The sequence below is a fragment of the Salvia hispanica genome, chromosome 6, assembly GCF_029641045.1.
Source record: "Salvia hispanica isolate PSC_SH4W2 chromosome 6, Shi_PSC_v1, whole genome shotgun sequence".
Classification (NCBI taxonomy): domain Eukaryota; kingdom Viridiplantae; phylum Streptophyta; class Magnoliopsida; order Lamiales; family Lamiaceae; genus Salvia; species Salvia hispanica.
This window is the reverse complement of record NC_142697.1, coordinates 21,128,176-21,143,711: the sequence shown is the minus strand read 5'-3', so window position 1 is coordinate 21,143,711 and position 15,536 is coordinate 21,128,176. Positions and strand designations below refer to the sequence as shown.

At 36.5% G+C, this 15,536-nt stretch overlaps 4 protein-coding genes across 4 annotated transcripts; 2 read left to right on the top strand and 2 right to left on the bottom strand.

Annotated features, from left to right (window-relative positions):
• The first annotated feature begins 783 nt into the window (after window positions 1-783).
• LOC125207664 (norbelladine synthase-like) lies at window positions 784-1,527 on the top strand. Its single transcript, XM_048107098.2, has 2 exons — window positions 784-1,048; window positions 1,125-1,527. The coding sequence occupies exons 1-2, from the start codon at window positions 865-867 to the stop codon at window positions 1,430-1,432; spliced, it is 492 nt and encodes a 163-aa protein (XP_047963055.1). The 5' UTR covers window positions 784-864; the 3' UTR covers window positions 1,433-1,527.
• A 2,291-nt stretch (window positions 1,528-3,818) lies between these two features.
• On the top strand, window positions 3,819-5,764 carry LOC125208584 (protein DETOXIFICATION 16-like). The gene is made up of 4 exons (XM_089062055.1): window positions 3,819-3,940; window positions 4,054-4,810; window positions 4,901-5,402; window positions 5,462-5,764. Exons 1-4 carry the CDS (start codon window positions 3,832-3,834, stop codon window positions 5,561-5,563), a joined length of 1,470 nt encoding a protein of 489 aa, XP_088918181.1. The 5' UTR covers window positions 3,819-3,831; the 3' UTR covers window positions 5,564-5,764.
• A 252-nt stretch (window positions 5,765-6,016) lies between these two features.
• LOC125203958 (uncharacterized) lies at window positions 6,017-9,023 on the bottom strand. The gene is made up of 7 exons (XM_048102487.2): window positions 8,787-9,023; window positions 8,587-8,691; window positions 8,366-8,480; window positions 8,004-8,119; window positions 7,193-7,381; window positions 6,621-6,763; window positions 6,017-6,504 (listed from the first exon to the last, which is right to left on the bottom strand). The coding sequence occupies exons 1-7, from the start codon at window positions 8,909-8,911 to the stop codon at window positions 6,317-6,319; spliced, it is 981 nt and encodes a 326-aa protein (XP_047958444.1). The 5' UTR covers window positions 8,912-9,023; the 3' UTR covers window positions 6,017-6,316.
• Window positions 9,024-9,865: 842 nt separating this feature from the next.
• LOC125206240 (WEB family protein At3g02930, chloroplastic-like) lies at window positions 9,866-13,605 on the bottom strand. The gene is made up of 3 exons (XM_048105523.2): window positions 13,279-13,605; window positions 12,689-12,893; window positions 9,866-12,467 (listed from the first exon to the last, which is right to left on the bottom strand). Exons 1-3 carry the CDS (start codon window positions 13,293-13,295, stop codon window positions 10,146-10,148), a joined length of 2,544 nt encoding a protein of 847 aa, XP_047961480.2. The 5' UTR covers window positions 13,296-13,605; the 3' UTR covers window positions 9,866-10,145.
• Window positions 13,606-15,536: the final 1,931 nt, after the last annotated feature.

The following is a 15,536-nucleotide window of genomic DNA, read 5'->3' as shown; positions in this document are numbered from 1 at the left end:
ACTTTATATCTGTGATTATTGGTACTTCCACAAAATTACCAAACAACATGCTACTCTCGATAAATAAGTAAGTACGTATTTATCATTTTTGCCACTACTTTAGGTACTCATTATATTTCACAATATTTTTTAAGGTAAGTCACTTTCTCTACTAATAAAAATATTATAAAGTGATAAATCAATAAGTTTTTTTATTATAAATATCTTGCAGTCCATTAAATCTATTTTTTAGAGTGGAGAGAGTACAAGGTATACCGAATAACGTCTACAAATGGCTATAACGTGATATACTCCTTGTCTCAAAGAAAAATCACACCTAGCTAGAACTACAATCGAAACAAGTTATTTTTCACAACGGTTCTTTACATATTTATTCCAAAGATTAGCGGTGGAATTTTACATCCGACAACTAGTATTTAGATTAGTTTAGTTGTAAATATTTTAGTATGTTTATACGGATTTAAAAGGATAGTGACTAGGATATGAATCTCAAAAATGTGAGTGATATTAGTTGTATTTATAATATAGTGAATGGGATATGAATTTGAATGACTACATCATTATGAATAAGTAAATACTATTAATTAATAATTGGAGTTCGTGAATGACCACATCGATTAGTGTTAGATTTTGAATTCATGAAACAGTGATAATAATAATTGAATAAAACGATAAAAATATATTGGTAGGGAAAGGATCTTCAGCGGTGCATCCGCTGCCTGCTTCATTTGTCCTTTTACTCGACAGCCACTATTATTTTACTCCTATAAAACCCGTTGCTCTAATTTAAAATACTAATAACCCCCTCAATCTCAACTCTTCTTTACAGTGCATAGACATCTCCTCCTCCTCCGGAAATTGAAAATGTACGGAACAATCTCCGATGAGAAGACGGTTGACGTACCTGCAACCGAAGCGTGGAAGCTCTACAGCACTCTCCAGCTCGCCAAAGTGGTGGAGGAAGCCCTCCCCGGCCTAATCAGCCGGATCGACGTCGTCCAAGGCGACGGCGGCGCCGGTACCATTCTCGAGCTCGTTTTCCCTCCAGGTACCATCCACGTTCAGTTCAATTCAATTCAATTCCGCTAGATTTATATAATTAATTAAATTGATTAATTGAGCAGGGATGGAAGGGGGATTGAAGTCGTACAAGGAGAAATTCACGGTGGTGGATCACGAGAAGCGTGTGAAGGAGACGGAGGTGGTGGAAGGTGGATATCTGGATCTAGGGTTCACGATGTATCGGGTGAGATTCGAAGTGATAGAGGTCGAGGGAAATGAGAAGCAATGTATAACTCGATCTACGATCGAATACGAGCTTAAGGAAGAGGCCGCAGCGAATGTTGCGGTCGTTTCCATTCAACCACTCACTGCCATCATGCAACTCTCTGCTGAGTATTTGCTCCGCAACAACACCAACAATGGCAATTGATCTACTATTAATTTGGGGTTATGCATTTTGTTTTCATATTTACTAAAATAAATTTCTATCCTCCAACTATATATCTATGTATTTCATTTTCTCTTTTTCTTGCTTTTAATAACAACAATCAATATGAATCTTCATATTTTATCAATTCATAACAATGAAATCTTGAAAAAGCCGCCACAAGAAAATCCTACTCCTTCTGTTAGCTAAACGTCACACTTTATCCTGTCACAAATTTAAAAAATGTTAATCAAAAATGAATTGAAAAAATTAATGGAACGTGAGGCATAATCCTACATACTTTTACACTCCATGTAGTTAATTTATAATAAAGAGTAAGTGCAACAATTACCAGTGAATGAAATAAAAAATATAGAAAACTATTGATAAATATTGATGGACGGTGGGCAGAAAATTTCTCTCAGCAAATTGAAAATAAATTTAACGGCACATGATATTTAATGTCATTTACTGGTTTCTATAACAGTAAATTACACTCCTAATTAGGAATGAAGATTCGGTCGGTTCAATTCTGACTTAACCGATTAATCGGTTAACTGACTCCCAATTTTTTACAAAATTCAGAACCAAAATCGAACTCTTTGTCGGCTCGGTTCCTTAAGGAACCAATTGGTTTAATCTTCGGTTCCAACGAAGGAACCAAACTCAAGTGCAATATAATACATTAAGTAATATGTCGTGAAATCAAAAGGACAAAAACCATGATTCCATTCCATCATGAAAAACCAAAATTTCAACAAAGTTTACAAAACTAAGTCCAAAACCAATATAAACCAACATCATTCATTAAACTAACTTTAACTTTTCAAAAACAATAATAATAAAACTAAAATAAATAAATAAATAAAAATTAAATATGTAAAAAATAACGGTTATTCGGTTATAACCTTTCGGTTCTCGGTTAGAACTGGAACCGAGATTAGCTTAAACTTAATAACAGGAACCGAACCTTAACCTTATTTTTTCGGTTCTCGGTTAACCGAAAATCGAAAAAAATAAGGTTCGATTCTCGGTTAACCAAGAACTGAGAATTGTTTCCCCATGCCTACTCCTAATTGTGTCTTCTGATAATACTAATTAATAGATTTATTTGTAAATTAAACTAGTAATTTTAATGTTTGAAAAAATAGGATAAAATATTCTTTAATATAAAACTAACACAATAGATGTCATTATTTCGATTACTATACTTTAAATAAATACTACTATCATACAATTATAAAAGTTTTAATATGTTAAAAGTGGATTGACATCACTGTATGAGAAAATATAAACATGTACATTGTTGTTTGCTTCAAATTTTACTGTAATAATGACGTAAAACAAAATATATTAATTTTTTATAATGGTATAACTGTATTATGAAAATTGTAATATAGTGTTAAAATTTGACAAATTCTAGCACTATATAATTTCATACTCCCTATTTGAATTATTTAAATGAAAATATAGTCCTCAATAGCATCACGAAAAAAGAAAATTAAATTTTATCCATAATAATATGATGTTTTATTCTTATTGCATTGAACTACTTTTGCAAGGTAAAACACTGTACGACTAAGGGTGATGATAAAATGCAAATTTATACTATACAAACTCAAAACACCTCAAAACATTCAACGATGTTTCAATACAATATCAACAAAGTGTAAAATTTCAAGATTTTAATGTCAACACAGTATCAACATAATATCAACACAGCATCAATCATTGACTACCGTTGAAATTCTGTTGACATTTTCTTGTTGATGTTTTTTTGTAATCTGTTAACATTTTTCAATGGTCCAGATCATAGTTTTGAGTTTGTACGATATTTAGAGTTTTCATTTGTTCACATTCCATACGACTAAATAATAGTCTTCGATTTATTTAAATATGAGTAAAGTGAGTAAACAAATTAAATATTTAAATAAAATTGAAAATGAGGAATATAAATATACTACTACTATTTTTGAACTTTTAGAAAAATATTGGGAAATAAATATATTAGTTAATCTATTTTTGATACTTTTAAAATTATTTTTGTCAATATCCACTTACCATTACGATGAATTGAAAAAGAAAAGAAACCATTCATCAAAAAAATAGGGACGTTTTCGTATTAAAGAATTTAATGTGTAAATATGCGGAGAATAGTTATAGTGAAGATTTTAAGGATCAAATTAATGATTAATTCCCTAAAATATACCCTGAACAAATTAGTAATGTAGTAAAAAATTAATTACAGAAGGTTATGAATTGAGGAGTATTAAATATATTCTATATTTGTCTTTTCCCTAATTTTTTTTGTCATACTTAAATAAGTGAATACTCCAAATTAATTTTCATATACTCTAAACACTTTCATAGCGCCGCCGCCACCACCTCTCCCGATTCCATCCATGAATTCTCCTCCTCCGCGGCCGCCGCCATCAATTTCTCCGGCAATAGGTGAATCACCTCTTGATAATTCTCATCGTGAGGCCATGGATGGGACGCCTGCTTCAGTTGGTAGTGTGTTTGTTTTATAGTATTTCTCTTTATATTTATTTATTTATTTATTCATGAGTCATTACATTATTTGTTATTATTCTGTTATTGATTGTTTCTCTTGTTTCCAACAGAGCATGCAGATTTATACAGCTTTGGAATGAAAGAATTGATGAAGGAAGGAAAGAAGCAGGTGGGATTGGCTATACCTCTGATAATAGTAAACATGCTTCTCCACTTTGTACAAGTCATTTCTTTGATGTTTGTTGGTCACCTCGGTGAATTGCAACTCTCCTCCGCTTCCATGGCCACTTCTTTCGCTGCAGTCACCGGCTTCAGCGTCTTGCTAGGAATGGTGAGCGCTTTAGAAACTCTTTGTGGCCAAGCCTATGGCGCCAAGCAGTACCAAATGCTCGGTGTTTACACTCAACGCGCTGCTCTGGTCGTTCTAGCCTTGAGCGTTGGCCTTGCAGTTGTGTGGTACAACACCGCCTTCATTCTAATGTTCTTAGGTCAAAATCACAAAATCTCTGCAGGAGCCGGCGAGTTCAACCGTTGGATGATACCCGGCCTCTTCGCCTATGGCATCCTCCAATGCCTCATCAGGTTCCTGCAGACACAGAACATTGTGTATCCGATGATGGTGACCTCTGCAGTTTCGGGCGCGTTCCATGTCTTCCTGTGTTGGCTGCTTGTGTTCAAACTCGAGTTTGGAAGCCGAGGGGCTGCATTGGCGAATGCTGCCTCGTACTGGTTCAACGTGGTGCTGCTGGCGTTGTATGTCTGCTTCTCCACAGCTTGCAAAAAGTGTTTCACTGGTTTTTCAAGAGAGGCTTTTCGTGATATGGTTGCGTTTCTGAAGCTTGCAGTTCCTTCCGCTCTGATGATATGGTATGCATGTATGTCTAGAACATTTGCATCATAATGCAAACATGATTAGAATTACACTACTAATAACTCTGCTGATTCTGTGATTTGCAGCTTGGAATACTGGTCATTTGAATTGGTTGTTCTTCTATCCGGTCTTCTCCCAAACCCGACGTTAGAGACATCAGTATTGTCGATAAGCCTGAATACCTGCTGGATGGTGTATATGATATCTGTTGGTCTCGGAGGTGCAGTGAGCACAAGAGTGGCGAACGAACTGGGAGCTGGCAATGGAGGGTACGCTCGTCTTGCTGTGATTGCAGCAGCATCGATTGCAGCCTCAGAAGGAGCGGTCATCGCAGCAGTAACACTGTTAGTCCGGAATGTGTGGGGAAAGCTGTACAGCAAAGAAAAGGAAGTGATCATATACGTGGCGAGAATCTTGCCTCTGCTGGCAGTATCAAACTTTTTGGATGGTTTCCAGTGTGTGCTATCAGGAGCTGCTAGAGGGTGTGGATGGCAAACTGTGTGTGCGGTCGTCAACCTCGGGGCTTACTATGTAGTAGCCATTCCTTGTGCTGCGCTGCTTGCCTTCGTCTTTCACCTCGGGGGCATGGTAAGTTCTGCAGTCTACATTTGAAAAACAACCGTGATTCTCACCAATGATGATTGCAGGGGCTTTGGATCGGGATCATATGCGGACTTTCTGTTCAAGCTCTCATTTTGATCGTCATAAATTTGCGGACTAATTGGAATGATGAGGCCAGTGTCAAGTAACATCATTTATTTGACTGTTTCAAACAATCTCAATCAGCTATGTTTTGTGAGTGATGTTTGAGTTTCAGGTGTTGAAGGCTGCCAAATTGAATTGAAGAAACTTGGGAATGGCTTCACAGGGCACGTTTGGTGAGCACGTTGAGATTTGGTAGATAAGATTATCCTCTGATTAAGATGTAAAATGACATCGTTGCCATTATTTAAAATAATACTACTACTCCATATTTATCACTTTCGAGTTTTATTAAGCATGTGTTCGCATTTTTTTACGCATTCTCAAATTGTTAAGATAGCATTCATTCAATAAAAATAATCTAATTAGAAGAGAAATAAATTTAACAATGTTAGATGAGGCTCAACCAATAAGTTAGAAGTTTAAGTCACCGACGAACTCAAGTAAAAAGTAAAAGAATGCTTAAGCCCCTGCCAATATCAAAATGAATTATAGGACTCTTATCGTCTCGAAATTTCAAACTTCATATTTAAAATATAATAGCCCCTAGCAAAATAAATTCAAGTGGCTTTGACGAGTGTAGTTTGAAATATTCATCTACTCTTTTGAAATAAGTCGTATAACAAGTCCAACTTCAAAGTAAAACTCAGCAAACATTAGCAAGGGTCAGCTTCCCTTTAGCTGCAAATTATAAGATGATTCTCAAATCAAGTATATATAAAACTTGGATGTATCCAGCACTTGCTGCCCTCATGAAAGCATCGTCTCACATGAATTGCTGCCTTGTCCATCATGCATTTTCAGGCACTTAGTGACATGGAAATCACTGAAGACAGCTTGTACTTGTGCGGTTTTGTAGAATTCAGCGGTTGAAAAACTACCTCCGTGCTAGATCTGACAGTCACCTCTTCCCAATGTGACGATGCCTTTGAAGACCCATCAGCACGATAATCACGGGGTGCAAACAAAACTTGGACAGTTGAATGAGCTGCAAGTTGTGGAAATAATTGAGGATTCACCAAAATATTGCAACTGTAGTGAAATTATAATCTAAAATTCTAAAGCACATAATAATGTGGAACAGGGAATTTTTAGAGGACTTACCCAAACCAAACATGCTTATCTTCTGAACGCTCAGCTGACTAATCTTAGACCTTTTGATCCTTCTCAAACTGTGTAGGTCTTCTTCTTTCCCTTTGAATTCAATAAATTCTCCTAGAACATATTTGTTTCCTTTAAGCTCTAGCCTGCGTAGATAAGCTGATTTTTTCACATATCACGCACAAAGAGGATAGACATAACCTTATCAAACAGGGAAAAATTCCAGAGTACCCCAATGCTCGTGATGTAATCTTAAACATAGGATCATACAAAAACACACTATAAAATATCAATGTGTTGGATAAGATATAGCATGCCTGCAAAATCTCAATTGCATATTCATTAGTATAATTTAATATCAGAAGGTTCATGTAATCTTTGTTTTTAACTCTTTATGCACCTAGCTTATTAATACATGAGGTTTTGGGATCCAACATATATTCTCTTTAGGATGAACACATGAATGAGTTTGACATAATCCTCAAAGACATGTTCGACTACGCATTTTCCATTTAACTTCAATGGAATCAACAACAATGTCAAGCAATAACAAGTAGAGCGGCATGGTGGCACACCTATCTGATATAGGGGCAGTGCTGAGGGCCGAATTAAGCTGATCAAAGAATGACTGCTGCTGTGTTTTATCCTTGCCACCAAACACACCTTTGATCCATCCAGAATACAGACTTCTCTGCCCAGGTTTTAAAATTTTCCATTGATCATAAGTGATGACCTCAGGTGGAAATGAATCTGAATCAATGGAACTGCAAGAAGAGCAGCAGAATTAGAGTTGAACAACGAAGAAATTTCTCCATCCACCTCCCCCTCCCCCCCCCCCCCCCCCCCCCCCCGCGAAAGAAAGAAAAAAGAAACAATACCCCTTCTCTTCCAAACCTCCACAAAAGGCCCCTCTTCCCCTTATTACATGGCTTGAGAAACTAAAATAGTTCCACATCGAATTTTCCTTGACAAAGAATTAGTGTTTTAGCATAATATTGTCTGCCGTGGAGTTATTCAGTGAGAGCAAATGTAATCTAACTTCTCTAAAGCACTAAGTACCATACTTAATGACTGTGGTGGTCAAGATATAATTATGTTACTAGCCAAAGCCGAGAACATTCTATGATTCATTTTGTAAGTCCTCCTCTAACTATTGAAATTATGATTTTGCTTGAATACAAAGTCTCCTCAACTTTGTTAGATTCATTTTAGACTAAAGGTAAGATTTCTTGTCAGTGAAAAGATGTCTTCGCAGTAGGGACCGAGAGAAATCCACCCCAGCAAACATTAAACATGCAGAAACTTCAGAAAACAGAGAAGATACCCAAATAAGATGAAAAAAACAACTCCAAAAATTCAATTCCCAAAGACACACAAAACTCATACCTAAATTTCGGGTTAGGACATATCACTTTAACAGAAAAATATCCCTCTGGAAGAGAAACTCCCCTTTGTTCAAGATATTCTTCAAGGATGGGAATCAATCGCTTGGTTTCAGGTACCTGCAGAACCACACTGGCATAAGGCCTCCACACAATCCAAAACTATGTGATCTAAACTAAACTGTCATGAAAACAAATGCACACATCAGATATTGAGCAAGGTAGGCATCAATACCATTCGTCACAAAGATAGATAAAACAAACTCAAAACTGGTAAAAATCTTAGGCGTTTCCAGTACACCAAGGGCTACAAATTCAAGAACAAAATGGATGGACTTCCTCAAGCAGAGCTGAGAAGCAACTTACAGGATTAGAAATCACTTCCGTTTTATGGTGCTTCCCATCAGTACAAACCCAATTTCCATCCTTATCAGTGGACACAAATCCTGATATATTCTTCACCGTAATCACCATAGCCCCCCTGCAACATCACCATACAATTCCTTTCTTGTTCAATAAATCAAGCAACACCAATACAGCCAAAATCAAATTAAACGAGAAAAATTAAATAAAAGAGGATTACTGACTCATGAGTAACGAGAACAAGGTCAATATTCTGGCGAGAAGCGGAATCGGTGTCCGGAATTTGGAGGCCAATGTAGACTTTGCTTCCATGATAAAGCTTTTCCAGCCTGCGCCAAACCAAAATCACATACGAAACCCTCAATAATCAACGTTATTGACGATTCAATTTCATGAAATTTAATTAATTAAGAAATTAGAAAACCTTTTGGCGACGGTGAAGAGGGCGCTGAAGTGGGAAGAAGAGAGATCGAGGAGTGTGTCGTCCTCGTAGAGGAAGAGCTTCACTATAAGGTAGATAATCAAAGCGCTTATCACTGCAATCCACATCTTTGCTATGCTACTCCACGATCATCAACCTCAGTAAATACTTCAGTTTTGCGGAAAGCTGTTCATCCGATTATCAATATCAAAATGACCTGCAACTTTTCTCTTAAATTGCTTTTTCATCTACTACTGCTGTATTTAATACTACTGTCAATACTTGTTTAACTCATAAATTTTGTAACACATCAGTAAATATTTTATACAGTAGTACGTATTAAAAAGGAGTATAACATTTTAACTTTTTCAATTTTTAATTATTATGTAATGATCAAAATCGGAATTAAGATGATATGACGACAAAATTATACTAGCACTAGTACTTATTTTGGATATATTGAATGATCTCATTTTATTTAAAACAATATTATATTGTTGTAATGTCAATATTTGATTTTATTATATTAATTTCAGTTTTCATCAGTTTAGAAAAAAATTGAAAATTATAATTTTATAGTATTTCAGTTTAAAAAATTGTGGGATTGGTCGAAAGTTAGCGAACAATTATACCAACCTGATTAATTAATTTTATTTTGGGCCCGGTACACAAACGATTCCAAACTTCATACTCTCGCTTACTTTTATCCTACACTATTTTATTCTTTACAGAAGGATGTTGTATTCATATAGTATTTTATAAATTTCAGCTGACGGTAGGACATCCATATTTCTTTTTTTAAAATTTATTTAAATACTACTCCAGACTTTTTTCTTTGTCGAGTACTTTTCGTATGAAGAAAAATACTCTATGATTTTAATGGTTTTATTTGGCCTTTTTATTGAGGAAATAGATATATATATGGACGATAATACATTACACAACCAAACCATATGATATGAGTACCATTGATGTTTGCTGGTCAATAAACACGCCCTGGCCCCTATTTTAGATTTTAGTCATTTTACAATGAAATACACATAAATAAATCAATCTGCCTGCGTTATCAAACTACAGTAAACTGACAAGAAACTTCCTCTTTAACTTTAATGAGATCTAATACACACAAGTTTGAAAAAACAAATTCACACACAAGACTCATGGCTAATCACATCGTGAGATAGGTACAAAAAAAATTCTAAAAAGGATACAAGCCTTTCATATCAAGACTCCATGAGAGCCAAAATAGGATAAAAATGTTAAAAAAAAAAAAAAAGCATTCACAAATTATACTGCAATATATGGTCTCCTGTATACCTCCTAAAGTCAAGCGGGTAGGAAACAGAATAGGTAGATGATGCATTACTTCTGATTGGTCGTGCCCTTCTTCTTCAGTAGGCTCCCAAATTTATGAAGCAACGGTTTCTTCTTCTTCTTCAACCCGTTTTGCTTTGTTGGTGAGCTTCCGCCGTTGTCAGGATTCTCTGTTGAATGACCGTTAGCCTGCTCGTGGTTGTCTGTGCCCTCGGCTTTGTGTTCCACTTCGTCCTCGAAGGATTCCTGCTCTGTCTCTCCCTCTCCCTCTGGAGAGTAGTCTTTTTCCTCAATGTTGCAATTATCCCACATTTTTAGATCAACTTCTGTAGCATCATCACTGCCCTTCTCTAACTCATTTTCTTTTACTTCCCCATTCCAATTCTCCTTTTTTGAAGCAGTCTGAACAAATTCATCATTAATAACATCATGAACTTCATGCGGCGTCTTCTTTGCAGGTGCTGGTAGCTCTGTCTCCTGAGATTGGTTTTCCACCTTAGGCTTCACTTCTCCGGTGCCATTTTGTTCATAAAACTCGACCACTTTTGGAAGCATGTCGTAATCTTTTTCACTGTCTGTGAGTTCACCATTTTCCTCCTCATGCTTCTTAGCCGGAACTTCTTCAAGCAGTTTAGATAAATCCTCAATCTTCTTTAACGATGACGCTTCTCTTTTCCTCAGCTCGTCATTTTCCTGAAGAATATTCTGCAGTTCATTTTCCTTGTCCATCAAACCCTCTTTCAATCTCATGCTCTCGGCCTTTGCTTCACCAAGGACTTCCTTTAGGTAAATGGCTTCCGATTCAGCTTCTTTGAACGAATTTTTCCAACGTTCCTCCTCCTCTCTAGTGGCACAAGCTTCTTCCTCCGCCATTTTTAGCAGATTAACCAGCCTGTTGATTTCACTTTCCACAGAAGATTTCTCCTCTTCAGATTTCTTGATAGAGTTCATCGAATGAAGCTCCCTCTGTTCCCACTCGGCTCTTGAGTTCTGATGATCATGCTTGGACTGTTCGACTGAATTAGTCAGAGCTTCAATTTCTTTCCTGGCATCACCAAGCATGCTTTCATACTTCTCGTTTGTTCCTTTGAGAATCAACTTCAGATCCTCTATCTGACTTTCATAGTTTTCATGCTCAACTTGAAAAGACAACAGCTTTTCTTTGGCATCTCTTGCCTCTGAAGAAACTTCATGCAATGCTGATGCTAGACTTTCTAACGCCCTCTTGCTTTTTTCTTCCTCATCTCTAGAATTTCCCAACTCATTAATGAGTTTATTTTTCTCTTCCAACAGATTTTGGACATTTTCAGCTGCAAGTTTCTCGTTGTTTAAAGAGTGAGATTTTTCTTCTTTTAAGGTCTCAAGCTCAGACCTCAGAGATTCAACCTTCTTTGCCATTTCGGAAGCTTCTTCTTTAGCCAGTTCGAGGAGGATATCTGACTCCTCTAGATCCCTTTTCTGCCTGTCGATAGAGATTTCCAGCATGACTACCTTCTCCTTAAGTGATCCAATCTGCGATTCGGCATCATGCAATGAATCATTACTTCCTTCAAGTTGTTTTATCACAGACTCCAGTGATTCTGACGCAGATCTCTCCATTCTCTTTGCTTGCTCAGCTTGTGATGATAATTCCTCAACTTTTTCTTGCAACTCATCCACCAGGTTACGAGCATAAGACTCGGCCATTTTTGCAGCCTCGAGGTCAACATTAAGTTGCTCTATGATAGCCTCTTTTTCTGCCAAATTCTCCTCCAACATTTGAGCCTTTTTAAGTTGCTGGTTCAGGGAAACTATCTCTGATTTCAGTTCTGATACAAACTTATCTTTTTCACTTGCCTCCATTTCGACTCTAGAATCAAGCACAGATTTCATATGAGCCAACTCAGCTGAGAGAGCTTCAACCTTTCGTGCGTGAGCCTCTGCTAATTTTGTTGCATCTTCTACATTCTGTAGTGTCTGGTCTTTTGCATGACTTATCTGGGCAAGTTCTTCCTTCACCTTCTGAATTTCCTGAGTGGCAGATTGAAGAGCAGCAACATCCGCCGCATGCTGGTCCCTAACCGTTTCAAGCTCTTTCTGCCGTTCCTCCTCATTTCTTTGAGCAGCTTCAATGCCTGCCTGCTCCATTTCAACTGCTCGAAACTTTTCAATCTCAGAATTCTCTTCTGCTCGTTTCTGTGTAATCAATGCCTCCCGGAGCTTCTCATGTGCTTCCTCAGCCAATCTCCGGGTTTCTTTCAATTCATCAAGAGCCTTCTCTTTTTCATTCTGAACCAAAACCAGCTTCTCCTCAGCCTTCTTAAGTTCTTCCTTAGCTAGCCTAAGTTCAGGCTGAACTTCAGACGGTATTGAAACACGAGCCGCCTTTTTCTGCCAGGGAAACAGCAACAGGTATCAACATCAACAACGAATTCTGATAGAACAATTACTACTAGTTTTTCTCATTGACAATCTAGCTAGACAGATCAAATCCATTGTTTTTAGTATGAAGCCTCATTTTCACATTATTGCATCCTCCTTTAGAATCATCCAACAAATGCAAAGAGTGTATCAAAATCCATCATCAAACACAACCAAATACTAAGACTTACTTCAGGTGGAGTGGTGAGTTTGGGAGAGCGGCGGTCAACTGCAGGCTTCGATGGAACAGATCTCGGGGAGCGATCAACCGAGAGGCGAGAACTTTGCAGGGGAGAAGCAGCATCCGCATTGGATTTAACTGCTCCCCTGCTGCTAGGCTTGCTCACACGAGTAGTTGCCACTGACCCTTTAGCCGGAGCTCCAGATACAGCAGATCTATTAGGCCAACAATTATGAGTCGTTACATTCAAAATCTAAATTCGAACACACAAGATCCACAAAATTCATCAATTCAACATGAGTGTGATTTAGTTGACACGAACTTCACCTCTCTCACAACAGTTACATCTCGAGAAGAATTACGAAAATTGGAGAGTGCTAGTATTACATTTTGAAACGGCAGGATTTTCCCGGGAAAATGTCCCCGACGACGACGATCACTCACGAGACATACAAAATCGAAACTGATTTTCGAAATGACAATTATAATGAAGACCGGATCACGAAACGTAGAGTGATTTCGAGATGATCTACTTAATAAAACATGGAAAATCAAGGAAATCTCATATGAGATCCGCACAGAAAAAAAAAAGGTGCTTACTTGGGCTTGGTAGACATGATGTACGGCCGACTACGCTCGATTACGCTGAAGAATGAGTGATTCGTTGGGCAGGGAAGGGGAATCAATGAAATGCAGGCATTTTGTGAACGTGTTTATGGAATCTACAATATGCGAATTACAGAGTGCAGAGAGAGAAGGGATGGAGAAATGGATGAGGTTGTGGGGAAAAAGATGATTTGGAATAGTGCAGTCTGTCAACTGCTCTCTCTCTCTCTCTCCAAAAGCAGTAAGCAGTTGGATTGACGCAAGTAGGGCTACAAGCCTTCCTGTAAAAGGCGGTGGTTAATCTATGTCAGAGACTCTCAGTGTATCAATGTCATCAACTCTTCTCTCTCTTTTCTGTGTATTTATTCTTCTTTTCTTTTTTTTTAGATAAACTGCCTACTAAATTTTTCTTGAATAATCACTGATTTTCCATTAAAAATTACTACTACACCGACGACAACAGTTGTCTAGCATTTACCATATTTAAATTGTTTTCCTAACTTCTTATTAGTATCTACAATTCCACTTCAGTCCATACTAATTGAGTAATTGGGGATGACAAGATTTAGCATGATGTTATATTTTTTTAGTAAAATCAACAAGTTTTATGAATTTTATGATTGATATACTATAATTTTACAAAAAAGTTATGGATTTCGGTATCCATATCATACACAATTTCCTTCAAATTTAAATATAGGAGATCGATATTGTTATAATTTGACCAAATTTTGGATTTTTTTTCTGCACTTTGCCATATTTTTTATTTTCTTAAATTTTTTGAATAATTTTGAAGCTAAAATGGCACTCGTCTTATAGATTTGAGATGGCAAATAAAACCTTTCTTTCACGATTAAATTAACTAGTCATATAAATATACTAGCCAGTACATTACACACATATGCGGCCGACAAAGCCGATACATTAACCTAATAAGACTATGCAAACCGACAGCTCACATCAACAATATGGAACTACATCTGCATATATCCGAGTTCATGATTTGGGTAAGAGATGGAGAGTTGACAAGTAAACTAATCGGTTAGTTAGTTTAATTATGATACTTGCAACTTCATTCCAATTATTATTATAACTAATTGCTATCAATACTACAAGGGAATTACCCAAGTTCAGATTTTGCCGTGTTTCTCACACCAATTATTTATCCAAATTAACGTCCCACTCAGAATTACTCCTACATTAGTTTTCAAATTGAGGCCAACCACATTATTAACTACTACTCCATATTATAATTAATATAAAAATTGCATATTAATTTAGGTTCGCGGATTTTAGATCCACTCAGTTTCCATTTCTGCATCACAATTAAGTAGTACTACTAATTACTATGACTTTTTTATAAGTATATTTTCAGCAGATTATTACTACTACGGTAGGAACAATAAATTAAAGTTACTAGTACTATATTATAGTATGTCAACTAACAAAGAATCAAAATTAAAATGCTTGATAATAGCAACCAAGAAAAATTAATAAGAATACTTAAATTAAATCCATAAAGCATCGATAACAAGACATCTATTAACCATTATTAATGAATAAAGAAAGTGACACGACTCCTAACTTTTCCAAATACACAACCCCATTGAATTTCAAAGGACAAATTATTTAACCCAAACAGAAACAAGAGAAGAATACTCACAACCAAACTATATAGTAGTATTATTATCATTGTTATTTTACATCTCTGACACGAAAACCAACTAATTCGGAGCAGCATGTTTCTGAGAATCCAAATCAACAGGTGGAAATGAGTTGACACCTAACTGGCATAAAATAAATAATGCAATATGTCACATTGAAATTACATGATTGCAAAAATGGTTATTAAATTAAATGAAGTATGCAAGCATGCGCATGTTGGAGATATGAAAAATGAAAATGGACCTAAGTGCAGACGTGGGGACAGACACATGCTAATAAAAGGTGTACAACTTATGTTGATTTCTCATCTATTCTTCATGCCAGCTACAACTAGAGAATAGTTATGTTGTCACGAGGCTCATTCTGCATTGATGTTTCACTAATGTCGCCCATGAAACCCGTGGCCCTGTCTATCTTATCTGTGCACAATGTAGCTGTCAGTTTAATAGGGTAGATAATTCATCTATCTTGAAATTATATAATCAAAAATGATATTTCTTATTAATTATGGTTTGTTTATTTATCTTCTCTGCCAAATTGTCATCAGCTTACTTGACCATGAGAAGACTGTTAGTAGACATTAAAGG